Source organism: Anthonomus grandis, chromosome 5 (assembly GCF_022605725.1).
Source record: "Anthonomus grandis grandis chromosome 5, icAntGran1.3, whole genome shotgun sequence".
Taxonomy (NCBI): domain Eukaryota; kingdom Metazoa; phylum Arthropoda; class Insecta; order Coleoptera; family Curculionidae; genus Anthonomus; species Anthonomus grandis.
Window position 1 is genome coordinate 5063360 of NC_065550.1, and position 14091 is coordinate 5077450.

At 33.9% G+C, this 14091-nt stretch overlaps 1 protein-coding gene across 2 annotated transcripts in view; it reads right to left on the minus strand.

The window, feature by feature from the left end:
• The window catches only part of LOC126736886 (zinc finger SWIM domain-containing protein 4-like), a 410579-nt gene that overhangs the window by 18669 nt on the left and 377819 nt on the right, over window positions 1–14091 (minus strand). For both annotated transcript variants that reach the window (XM_050441498.1, XM_050441499.1), the window contains exons 14-15: window positions 8519–8737; window positions 2299–2539 (exon numbers count right to left, since the gene is read on the minus strand). In XM_050441498.1, the coding sequence (XP_050297455.1) occupies window positions 2299–2539; window positions 8519–8737 (460 nt within the window). The remainder of the gene's footprint in view (window positions 1–2298; window positions 2540–8518; window positions 8738–14091) is intronic.

The window sequence follows — 14091 nt, forward strand, 5'->3', positions numbered from 1 at the left end:
ATAAAAAGACACCATTAAAATAATGGTCTAATCATTATGATTACAATGGCGATGATTTTAGTTATAAGTTTACCTCTCGCCAGTTCATTGTACTATAAAAGTGGACTATTTTTTTAATTATTTTTTTATATATCGAGGGCTTCATAATATAGTGATGTATATTTATTTTTAAAGTGATAGCTCTATATTTGCGCCGTATATTCTAAAGCCCTCGATATAAAAAGCTAAACCTGCAACATATATCATAAATAACAGCTTTTCCAGTGGATGTATCCCTTAAAGAAAGCCTGGATTGACCAGATTCACAAGAAAAATCAGAAAGAAAACATTTCTCAACAAAACTCCAGACCAATATCAGTACTGTCAAATGTCAAATAAAATTTTTGAACGATTAATCTTCAATCGCTTAATTCACTTTCTGGGAGTAAACCACATATTAACCGATCAAGAAAATGGGTTTCGTAAGGAGAAAACAACAAGCTAAATCGAAACATATGGCATAAGGGGAACACCATTACAACTGCTTAAATCACATTTAACCACGAACTTAATAAATATACCTGGACTGCCAATTCAATGAAAAGTAAATGACCACTACTAGGGGGCCGCCATTTTGCGTGATTGTGTCCTGTCGATATTGTCCACTCTGATAAATTTCAGTTGTGCCAATTGTAGGGAAACAAAACAATTAAAGTTTTTGAGAGGTTATGTTTACAAATACAAAATAGAAAGTTACATGTAGTTAAGAATTCAAGATATCTTATATCATATAAATCCTAATACTATGAAAATAATGATCTTCACTTAAATTTTTGCTTGTATTTACTAAACAAATTCAGTTAAAAACACTTTAATTTTCTTTCTATTTTTACTGTTACGACTTTTACTTTTCTTCATGTACAGTGTTTCCATATTAATAGATACAACCATCTATAAAATTCAAAATATAGATGATTTTATGAGGGTTTGTAATTAGCAAGGGTTTATATAAAAATAAATAACTCTATATATTATTCTATCATAAACACAGACAGACAATTCACAATAATTCGGTTTTGAGAAACAGTAAACCAAATATGTTTAAATAAGAATGGTGATACATTATCCACGTATTAAATAAGGAGGAAGCTATATCGCCTGTCGTAGACGATATACCCAAGCGCCGTTTACAAATCGCCAAAAACTAGGCAATCCGCTATACTCACATGTCAAATGTCAGCGTCATCAACTTCATTACAGCTATTTAATATATTTTTTGTTGGCAACACTGAAAATGTTCAGAGAGACCAACATCAAAAGGACACAACTTCCATCAAATGGTAGCCACCAGGCAGTGGTCATTTTTGGGTATCGTGGCCATATGCATTAGCAGTCCAGGTATATTTATTAAGTTCGTTCATTTAACTAATAGGCAACAGAGAGTCACTAAAATAATCTCACGGGGAAAGAAGATACTTTCCAAACAAAAAAATATTATACAGGGTGCATCACAAAGATTCATTCTGGGTCCTCTGCTCTAGCTCTTGTACACTAATGAAATAACACTACTACTAATAAAATAATACTGTTTGCTGATGTTACAAACGTAATCTACACTTCGAATAATGTTGAGGATTGCGTTGGAAAGGTGCGGGGGACTTTGCAGAGGGTTATCTAAAAACAATATACAGCTTTACATGTCCAAAAGTAAATTGTTGTTATTTGGGTCACAAAATCTTGTGCACCAACCACTCACAGTAATTATTTCATTAAATCGGTGGGAAGCCTATCTTTCTCGGGGTGGACAAGAGATTAGATTGGAAAGAGCATATTGATCAAGTAGTTCTTAGTATTTCAAGATTTTGCTTCACATTGATTGTTATAAGAAATAATGTTGGTGCAGAATACGCATTGGTGCTGCGCTGTCATCATATCAGGCTTTCGTACGGACGAGGCTCAGGTGTGGCATAGTGTTTTCATTTTTATTCTTCAATAAAAAATTATATTAATACATTGTTAGATTTCTTCTGCCCTAAATTATAAAATCAATTATCTAGTAATGATATTTAGTACATACTACGTTGTATGAGTAATTCAAATTCTATTTAATTCAACAATAGTAACCTTTGGCGAGCAACATGCTCAAATGCTTATTTCTTTTTGAAACTTCTAATTTTGTTTGATTATATTGTGATATGTTTGAATATGATTTATTACTTTACTATTTCTAACTTCATTATTTCTTACTGAAATAAGTTTATAGGGCTTCTAGGCTTGGTAAAGAATTTATTTTGTAATTGTACTAACAGGTTAACTCACCGGGTGCAGAACACCTAGTCCGATGTGGAGGATGCTTCTGGTGGTCCGGATGCGGGGGTGGAGGAACGACTGGAGGTCCTCCCGGAGGTGTCGCCCCGCATCTTCTTAGTACGTCACTTAGCACGGTGGCACATTGCACGTTTTTCACTAGAAGAGGAACCATATGACCGAGTTCGGTTTTACCTAACGAGTGCGCCAGAGCCATCGCCCAGTGGATGTCATTGATTGCTGGATGAGTATCCTGAAATACATTTACTCGATTAATTTCATAAGTTGTATACAGCGTATTTTCAAAGTTAGGTCATTTATGTTTACACCTTGTAGAATTCCCAAAAAGAAGTTAATATATTTTATTAAGTTAAATGGTTACTGTTCTTATAAAAATTGTTCAGAATTGTACCCATTTGGTCGATTAACAAACAATCCTGCTCGGCGAATCCACCACTCTTTTTCCTCACAAGTTCTGTGGAGAGATGGCATCTCTCTCAGGCATAGCCCGTCTTCTGAAACTACTGGGCTCTGGCAGGAAAACCGAGATCGGATGCCTGAAGAAAGGTGAACTATGAACCTTAAACAAAGAAGAGACCATCGAGCTTCTCCTTAAAACTCACTTTCCTGGAGAAGGAAACGTTGCACCTTGGGGCGAGGAACCAGATTTGGAGCCGAACTGAAACCTTGCCAAAAACATAGTAACAAACGAAGCCATAGCTTGGGCAGTTTGTAAGTTTAGTCCATATAAGGCCCAGGTCCCGCAGACCTGATGGAATCATACCCATGCTGTTGCAGTTAGGCCTTGAAATGCCTTACTTAAAGAGAGTTTTTGAGGCCAGCATTGCAATGGGGTATGTTCCACTAACGTGGAGGACGGCAATTGTGGTCTTTATCCCAGAACCGGGCAAGAAAGACTACCGCCAACCAAAGTCCTTTAAGGCAATAAGCCTGACTTCATTTCTACTAAAGACTATAGAACGCCTTGAAAATAAAATCCTGGTGTCCACGAATTAAATCACAACAATTTTTAATATGCTCTTAAAGTTCTTTAGAAGTATTTACTGTTCAAACATGAGGCAACAACTGTTTCAAAAAGCTTCACAGGAGAAAGTCGCAAGGCGTTAAATCTGGGAAGCGAGGAGGCCAATAAATAGGTCCACTGCGCTCTATTCCATCTATTCATTATTTTCGCAGATTGTGTCAAAGAGCGAGAGATATTTATTATAGACGCATCGGTAACTTAGACCTTTTGGCGTCTATCAAAATTTTTTAATAGTTATATAAATAAGCAAATGAAAAACATCTATAAAATGTATATGTACAAGTAGTTATATAAAAGTAGTTGTATGTAAATAGACTGGACAAACAGATAAATAAATACAACAAAAACGAATAAATAAATAAATCTAAAATGTCTATGTACAATGCTTGTATATATCAACGATCTGAATAATAAAAAATGTGTCTTCTTTAATTTGTTTTCAAATCTTTGAGTATATTTTTGTTTCTTTTAGAAAGGAGATAACTAATTCATTGTATTTAGGGCTAAGTAAGGTTTTGAAGTTGTTAGATAAGTTATATTTAAGCCTAGAGTCTTTATATTTAATACAATCAATTAGTATATGCTGGAATGACAGAGGTAAATAGCATCACATATTGGTTGGTTACTTTCTATTGGTTGGTGCCTATTCTAAGTCTGGTTATTACTACTCTGTCTTTGATTCTATATAGTGTATTGTTCTCGTCTTGAAGGTCTCATTCAAGTTGTATCAGATTTTTAATAATATTAAGGGAGAAATTATTTATATCTTTTGCATAAAGATGTTTAATTTCAAAAGCGAACGGTTGTTTTGGGAGATATGATTCAATACATTGTAATGCACCCATGGAATCAGTGGCTATTAATCAATTTGGATTTTTTAAAGTAAATAGATGTTCAATTGCTTTATGTGTTGCAAATAGTTCTGCTGTATGAATCTCTGTCGATTTAGCCAGTGAGAAGGTTTTTTCAAAATAAGTGCTGTAATATGATAATATAATGATGATCCTACCCTGTTTTCCGTTTTAAACCCATCTGTGTATATGATATGATGGTGTTTAAATTTAGTTATACTGTCTAGGAATAGTCGCTTAAATGTAGAGGCTGAGATATCTTTCTTTGAATGTTTTGCTAGGACCTTTATTATTTTGACTGGTGTTAGTGTCCATGATGGGTGTGTGTGTGTGTTGTAGCTGTATGCTTGTGTTTTTTGAACTTGTAATCCCTGCTGTATTTGTTTTAGTCTAATGTTTGCACCTGGATGGTATCTCCTGAAGAGGGGTTGGGGGGATACATTCTGCTTCACCATACAAGCTATTTATTGGACTTGTATGAAAAGCTCCAAGAGCTATTCTGAGTGCTGCATTCTCTATAGGTCTAAGTAATTGAATATAACTTTGTGGGGCAGATGAATAGGCGATAGATCCGTAGTCTATTTTAGATTTTATTAAAACTTTGTAGATAATGAGTAGTGAAGATGGTTCAGCTCCCCACTTTGTGTGTGATAGCATGCGCATAACTTACAAGTATTTTTTTGCATTTTTGTTTCGTGTGTGTGATATGATGTTTAATATTTAGTAGTGAGTCAAAGTAAAGCCCCAGAAATTTATGGTGAGATTTAGTGGTGATTGGTCGGTTATTTATATGAAGATCAATCAGTTTGCTGCAATTCCTTTTTCTACAAAAATGTATTCCTACTGATTTATTCGGTGAGAAATCCAGGTTGTTGTATCAAAGAAAATCTAAATAAATTTCACCGGTCAGTCGAGGTGGAAAAAAGTAGGGTCCAATAAGAATGTCATTTACCACGTCAGCCCTAACATTTAATGAAAATCTATGTTGAAAATTAGATCTCTATTAATATGAGATACTTTTTCAAAAATATCTTTGACAAAAACATCGACCCTAAATGTAAAATATGTAGAAAGCATAAATTTCTAATATTGTATCGGCTTGCCCTTCCCGGGCAAAAAGAGAATATATCAACAAACATGACAATGCTAATCTACTTGATTATAAAATTTACGAAAAATATTAAATAGACGTTAACCGTAACTGGTATAAACATGAAACTATCTAAATACCAATCAAGAAAATGTAACAATTATATGGAATTAAAAAAAATACCGGGAACTGTCTATCGAAATAAATAGAATATGGAAAACCAGAACATTAATAATTCTAATAGTAATAGAAACAACAGATACAGTCTCAAAAGCATTTAATGAAGATCTTAAAAACCTGGGTCTTAATATAGAATACCTTCAATCAATGGCAATATCAATCATAAATCAACAATATGTCCACACATTTTAAGGTTCTTAGTTAATATATATAACTGTAGCATACTGACTTATACGTTTCCAGAGTTCTGGAAAATTACTAAGGTTTTCCCACTACCGAAAAATAAAAATGAACCCACGGATTATAATAATTTACGCTCTATACCAATCTTACCACCATGTTCAAAAATATTTGAAAAAATTTTAGCTGCCAGACTAATAGAACACTTAAATGCATACGGTATTTATTCATTACGTCAATCAGGATTCAGAAAAGGATACAGCTATTGTACAGCATTATTAGATGTCACTGATTCGATCATGTCAAGTCTGGATGCTGGAAATTCTTGTGTTCTTATATTATTAGATTACACAAAAGCTTTTGATAAGATAAATCATGAACTACTTTTTGCAATGTTACACTATATTGGACTTTCTGAAAATGCTGTTAATCTAATCAAAAGTTATTTATCTGATAGAGTTCAATATATGCAAACAGATAAAGGCTGCTCGGAGAAAGGTTCTCTCTACTGTCGCACCCCCCCAGGATTTTGGGCTTTCACCGTTACTCTTTTGTATTTATAATTGTAACATTACACATGCAGTTCAACACGGTACAGATTTTAGCTTTGCTGATGATAAACAGTTACTCTACACCAACATACATAATAATGTAGTATAAGTACTGTTACACATTAACGAAGCCTTAAAACGCTTAGTCAAAATGGACAATATTTTAAAATAGTTTATAATATTATCAACAAGTTAAGGATGAGTATTTTTGTCGTCTTATAAAATAATTTTCTTAGTAATGTTTTTTTTCTAAATAAGTTATGTAATTTTTAACCATTTTTCTAAAGTGAATTAGGTATATTATTTGACGTAAAAACGATTTAAGAAAATATTGTATTTCTTTTAGTGTAACAAGGGCAGAGCAATAAGTAATAGGGAGTACATACCACTATTTACAGTGCATCCCAAAAGTTATGTCTAAATTCAGGGGTGTGTTCGAAAAAAAACGCTCAGACCCGTCGATTTTTATTTCAAGTTGTGCATTTTTGTACGTGAAGTTTGTATATACAGGGTTGCTCAAAAATAAATTACGACCATCAACTTCATTTTTTCAAATGAAAGCACATTTTTTTATTTCATCTTTGAATTTCGCGTGGAATTCTACGTATGTTTCATGCATCATGTCCTATACCTAAAGTCAACAGTTATCGAAAAAAAGACGATTCATGTAACAAATAAAAAAAGAACAAAAATGAACTTAAATGTTCAAAATGGTTGCCATTCACGGCTTGACAATATCCAAGGCGATCAATAAAGTCTCGTTGCACATTTTCAATCATTTCCGGAGTTATGGCGCGCACTTCTCTGCGAATTCTCTCTTTCAAATCGTCTAGATTATTTGACCTATTAACAAATACCTTCGACTTGGGGTATCCCCACAAAAAAAAGTCCATTGGTGTTAGGTCAGGCGGCCTAGCAGGCCATTCGATGGGCCCTCTCCTTCCTATCCACCAATTGGGAAAGGTTTCATCCAAAAATGTACGCACAGTGGCAGCATAGTGCGGAGGAGCGCCATCTTGCTGGAAAATTAGTTCTTCGTCAAGATAGTCTCGGTCCAATGGATTTGGAAATAAAGCTAGTAATGCTGAAACTAATTCAAATTGGAGAAAATCGAGATACATTTGTCCCGTTAAAGTCTGTTCAAAGAATAAGGCACCTATTACTCTTCCGCGCACTATTCCACACCACACATTTAGTTTTTGAGGGTACTGGGTATTTACCTCCATCATCCAAGCGGATTTTCTGTTGCCCAATATCGACAATTTTGTCTGTTCACACTACCATTCAAACAGAACGTGGCTTCATCGGAAAAAATAGTATTTTTGACAAAATTATTATATATATTATTGCACGTGTTTTGTAAGCGTTCACAAAACTCATTTCGCCTATCGAAATCGTCATCAAATAACTCTTGCACAGGAATAACTTTGTAGGGGTGATATTTGTGCTTTTTAACTATTCGGTGAACTATAGATTTCGCCATGTGTAAATTTGCCCCAATATGCGACAGAGGAGTGCACGGATTTTCTTCCAAAGAAAGCAAAACGTCAAGTTGTTCATTTTCATCTCGAGCAGGACGACCAGATTTCGGCAGATCTCTAACATGACCGAATTCTCTAAATTTAGCCTCTATTCTAATCACCACTTTTTGAGCAGATTCTCTTTAAGTACGTGTTCTATCACCAAACCCAACCATGCACAGAATTTAAATTTTTTCTCGTTCCGTTAACTTTACCATTGTGAAAACCGCAACTTTGCTCGTACACTTCACACTTGACAATATCTGTTTGGCGTACAACTGTCATACAGTTTCTATGAAAACTAGTCACTATGTCACTAGCAAACAATAAAAAAACACGAATGAATGGAATTTTGCTCTGTATAAAAATTCTCAGAGATAAGGTGACTCGTAAGGTGAACTTCAATAATAATGTTTGGTCTTCTTTTTTTCGATAACTGTTGACTTTAGGTATAGGACATGATGCATAAAACATACGTAAAATTCCACGCGAAATTCAAAAATGAAATAAAAAAGGTGCTTTCATTTGAAAAAATTAAGTTGATAGTCGTAATTTATTTTTGAGCAACCCTGTATATACAAACTTCACGTACAAAAATGCACAACTTGAAATAAAAATCGACGGGTCCGAGCGTTTTTTTTCGAACACACCCCTGAATTCTAAATGAATTTAGACATAACTTTTGGGATGCACTGTATACAAAAATTAATAATTCATTTTTTAAATGGATTTGTTAGCCAATTGCTCACTGGACGTACTCATTGTTGACAAAATAAATTAACTGACGATTATATTCTATAAAAATGGTGTCTTACCTGATTATACGCCAAATGAACATTTTTCATAGCCAGCATGGCAAGTTTATAAGCTCTACTAGGGTAGCCCCTGTGCTCCATATACCGGGCGATAGTAAAAAGCTGCGACGACGTCATTATATGTGACGCGGCATCCACCACAATTTGATAAGCAGTCTCGAAGGCGAGCGCTTCATTCTCGCAAAGGGTCAGGGCGTTTAAGGCACAATTTGGCGGATCCTATAGTAATAATAAACAAGTACTTTTACAAGTCAAATAAAATATGTAATGAAACTTATAAACTAGGGATTAAATATTTACAAAAAAAATTAAGTTGCTACATAGTTTGTACATATACATATAAAATAAAAATAACAAAACTTTAAAATTTAAATTGGCTATCATTAGAGATAAAATTCAATTAAAATACCAACTTCTTCAAAAAATTACAACTTATCTTGAAATACTACCTTCAAAACACATTAAAAGAACTAAGACAAATTAAAATTTGATTCAAAGTACTCCCCAAATGAAAAAAAAGCTTTTTCTAAAAGAAAACATTTAATTTCCTTTTTCTATTGGTTCAAATTTAAAACCTTTACTCTAGCTGGTACACGTTTATAGGACTTTACACATAGGTATCTGGAGCAGCTTCTGGAGCTCTCAACGACTTGAGAGAGACTTATTTTTACTCTCGACACGTGTTATGCTAACGATGTTAGCATCTTCGGCAGAAGATTAAAACTAAATATAGTAGCAAAGAAAACGTTTTTAATCCTATTAAAAATATATTTTTTTTATTTCTCTTTAACACATGAGTTCTTATGGAAATATCCATTAATATAAAATTTTTGAATGAGTGCGATACATTGTTGGTTTAGGAACATAAGGGGCTCTTAAAATCCGTAATAAAAAATCCAGGGCCGTGTTTAAAAAAACAAACTTGATGATAACAGCTGAAATACGAAACGTCGGTTTGAAAATCTGACGACACCATTTTGTAATATAGAGAAAGTAGTAATGAGAATGAGTAATTTATTTTGTTATATCTATTCAAATAGAGTGGTAAAAAAATAAAAATGAAATCGCCAACTTTCGGAATTTTTGAAATGTCAAAAGGGCGTTTTAATGAGCACCAAATTGCGCAACTTTGCCTCAATTTAACCGACATCGTATCTTTTCTAGTTTACGAGATCCCAGTGGTGAGGCTCGAATTTGGAACACCCTGTACAGCGAGAGTTATGACCTACATATAGATATACCCAAAACGAAACTTAAGTATCATCTTCTATATATCTCGGGGCACTAATGAGTAATACTTGAGTAAATTGTAATGAGTAAATACCATTCGAAGAGGGAAGTGTTATATAAGAATTGAAGAGGCCAGGAAGGTATTTATCGGCATAAAGAATTTCTTTATTAAGTATAACCTAGACCTAAGTCTTAGAATCCGAATACTACGCTGCCAGGTATTCCCTATTAGGCTGCGAAAACTGGCCCTCAACCCCTCACTAGAAAAACGCATTGAAGCTTTCGAAATGTATCTTTATAGGAGGATACTACGCATATCCGGGAACGAAAGAATAAGAAACACCGAACTGATGCTAACAACCAAAGAGCGCAAACTAAGATATATTGGACATATAATTAGAGCAGATAGATATAATAATAAAAATAAGCTTCCTTTCCAACTAGGTTACAAATACCCAGTTACAGGAAAATTAATTAAATATATAAATGTACAAGTGCAAATGCATGAACTTTATTAAATCCATGCAACTACACTGTAAAAGAATTGCTATAATAAAAAATTAACACTATTTTAGGATAAGAATTAAAAATTAACCTAAATCAAAAGAGCAGAAAAACATTTAAAAAATGAGTAAATAAATGTATTCAAACTAAGAAATAAATAACTAAGAACTAAATAACCTAGCCTCCCCCATCGACCATACGCAGGTGACTCAAAATAAGTGCCAGATTGTCATCTTGGTGAATATCACAAGAATCAGGATTAGTGTTAAAGTTTTGACACATAAAGTGAATAGGACTCTGGTAGAGAAGGTTGACCTGACTGCGTCCAAGTTAAAAGCTGGACACTGTCTAGATCCTGGGCGTGGTATATGAGTAAATTCTTTGCAAAAGGGATGGGCAGTCATTTTATAGTAAATTAAACAAGAATTTCACCGAATGCATTTCTCTCCTCTTTGCAAGTGACCGTTCAGTATATCTAGAGAGCAACAGGTTATGATCAAAACCCCTTGGAGGATAGACTCCATCATCCTTAAATGCCAAACATTTAAGGAATCGCCGTTGGACTGATTCCAATAGGTGAATGTACTGGTTGTAAATAGGGGTCCAAATGAGGGAGCTGTAGTCCAGCCTGGATCTAACAAATGCATAGTAGAGAGTTTTGGCAGTGGCAGTGTTCGAAAAAAGTTTGCAATTTCTAATAATAAAGCCCAGCATGTTAGTAGTTCTAGATACAATATCTTCGATGTAAGGGATAAAAGAAAATTTTTGGTCAAAGGTAACTCCAAGATCCTCAGGAGGTAGACCTTGCCAGAGACTTTCCATTGACTGAGTAATTAAAGACAACTAGACTTTTGATTCGAAAGTAGCTGGCAACATTACACTTGGAAACATTAAGGTTACGCCTGTTCAAAGTGCACCAATGGTGTACAGTATTGATGTTCTCTTGCAGTTGACCACAATCAGCTATAGAATCAACCCTGTGGAAAAGCTTTAGGTCATCAGCATATGCTAACCGAGAGCTAACCGAGATATGAAAAGATATGAAATAATTCAGAGGGAAAAATTCAGGGAAAAGGTCAATAATAAGAAGACAGAAGGCATGGCTCAAGGACCTACGCCGATGGCTCAGCAGAATATAATCCAAAATCTTCAGAGCAGCTGTTTCACCAGTAGTTATTGCCTGTTGGATAACCAACTTTCAAAGGGAGTTGGCATAATGAGAAGAAGATATTACCTTAACAAATTATATATTACTAGCGGTATGATGGGATATGACACCCCAACGCAGTTTACATGTAAATATTCACTACGGCTTCATGCCACTGTCGTGAACGAACTGCCCAATATAGAATAATATTATTAGATATAATCTAACTCGAAGGTAGGTGGAATTAATCTGGTAAATTTATAAAGAGGCGCAAATGTGCGGGTTTTAAATTCGCACAATACCGTCGCCGGGTAAATGTTAATAATTTTTCGTTAAATGAAAATAAAATAAAGTGAAAAAAAATAGGGCCTGATGGGCCTTACATTTTAGAATCCGTGGGTACCCCATGTTAATTGGAACATTTTGCCTTATTTCTATGTTAAATTTACGTTTAGTGTGTAAAACAAATTCATCACCATAAAATAACAAACTCTGAAAATCCTAGCAAGACAATGTGGTCTATCGTGTCTGATCTAAATAACAATAAAAACTTTTTTTTTTGAATTTAATATAGAGAATAACGGCTTATTAATTACAAATCCTATAGAAGTAGCTAATTATTTTAATAACTCTTTTATTGAAGAACCTAAAAATATTTTAAGTACTTTAAAACAAAATAAAGATATTTCATCTAATATCCAGAATGTTTCTTTTGCATGTTTTCTGCATAGTATGAGCATTGCGCCTTTCAGTGAGGGTGAAGTCCAAAATATTATAAAAAATAAAATGAAAAATACAAAGTATGGAGGACCTGATGAAATTCCATTATCTGTATTTAAAAATACCGCGGAGGCTTGCATCAGACCATTAACATATGTCATTAATATGTCATTCGAAAAGGGAATATTTCCAAACTCATTAAAAAGTTGTAAGTTTATTCCTGTTTTTAAAAAAGGGGATTCCAATTTGCTTGAGAACTATAGGCCAATAACTTGCCTGTTTCTCAAAAATATTTGAATATGCAATGCTTGATAGGCTTTTAGCTTATCTAATAAAAAACAAAACATTTTCGGAAAGACAACATGGTTTTCTGTTGGGTAGATCTACCGATCTACCTCGTCTGCCATTTTGTCGTTTTTATCTGAGGTTATCGATGCACTTAAGGCAGGTGAGCGCCCTGTGGGGATCTTTTGCGACCTAAACAGGGCGTTTGACTGTGTCAGCCATAATGCAAGATGGAGTCATACGGCATTAGAGGTGTCGTCTTCAATTGGTTCACCTCCTTTTTAGCATTTCGGACACAATACGTGAAAATAAGGAATAAATTAGGTTCATATACTTCAAACAATCTTCACACTGATTTGGGAGTACCTCAAGGTTCGATGCTCGGGCCTGTGTTGTTGTTTATATTTGTAAATTCATTGCCTACAGATTTACTGTATAGTCACGTTACTATGTATGCGGATGATACATCAGCCCTTGTTTGACAACAAAGTACAGAAAATATGCACATTACTGCGGAAAAAGCATTGCACGAGCTAAACCTACTCGTTTACTCTAAATGAACTTTTTCTTAATACCAAGAAAACAAATTATATGGTTTTTTGCACTCATCGGGGTCAATTAAATCTTGATCTTGACATGCATTTGAGCAATAAGGGTAGTTTCTTGCAACGTCAACAAACAATAAAGTTTCTCGGCTTGATACTAGATGGCACTCTTTCATGGGAGGCACATTGCAATGATTTGGCATTAAAATTAGATAGCCTTTGTTATACCATAAGAAACATTAGGTCCTTAATGGATAAAAACTAGTTAGTTTGTGTATACTATGCCATAATCCACTCTAGGATTCTGTATGGATTCCAATTCTGGGGACAACAACAAAAATTTTATCCTGAAAATATGTCCAAAAATATTTAATAAATTGCCAAATTCTATAAAAAATTGCAACAGTTTGTCAACATTTAAAAAGAAAGGAGAAAAGAGGGAGAGTGTTGGAAAAAAACGCTCGAACACGTCGATTGGTTTTTATAGTTGCGCATTTCTTTTAATAAAAACTTTTTATACAGGGAGTATCAGATAACGGTGGCCAATACCAACTTGCTTAGTTTAAACATAACACCCTGTATGTTCATTAATTTTTAGATTCCTCAGATCATTTTAGACATATTTTGTATACAATGTCCTATACCTATCTTTGACTGTTTCGGAAATATTAGGTAACTCAAAAAAAAAAACTAAAAAGAAAAAAAACCTAAAAGTATTCTACATCAGATATATTTTTTTTTAAATTTCCCAAATGGTTCGTAAAATATGTCAATATGAAATAGTAGGTTGGCGGCACTGGACATTCGAAAAATTGGCGATTTTTTACCTAAATTGGTATTTGTTTTTTTTTATATAAAAAGTTCCTAAATCTCTATTGTTATGAATATTTACCGTTAAAAGCAGTTTTTCGAGAAGAAATGAACAATCTATATTATTATGGATTATGTAAGGATGTAAGGATATTATAAGGATCTTATGCGTAAACAACAAGCAGGCCACAGTTCTTCTGGAAGTAAGTTTTTTTAAATTAAATTCTGTCAAAAGATTTTCATAAGATATATCCATCAGATACACACCATGTTTTTTATAGTACAAATACCGCAAAAACCTTTTTTGAACTTTTTCCAACATTTGTTCGTAA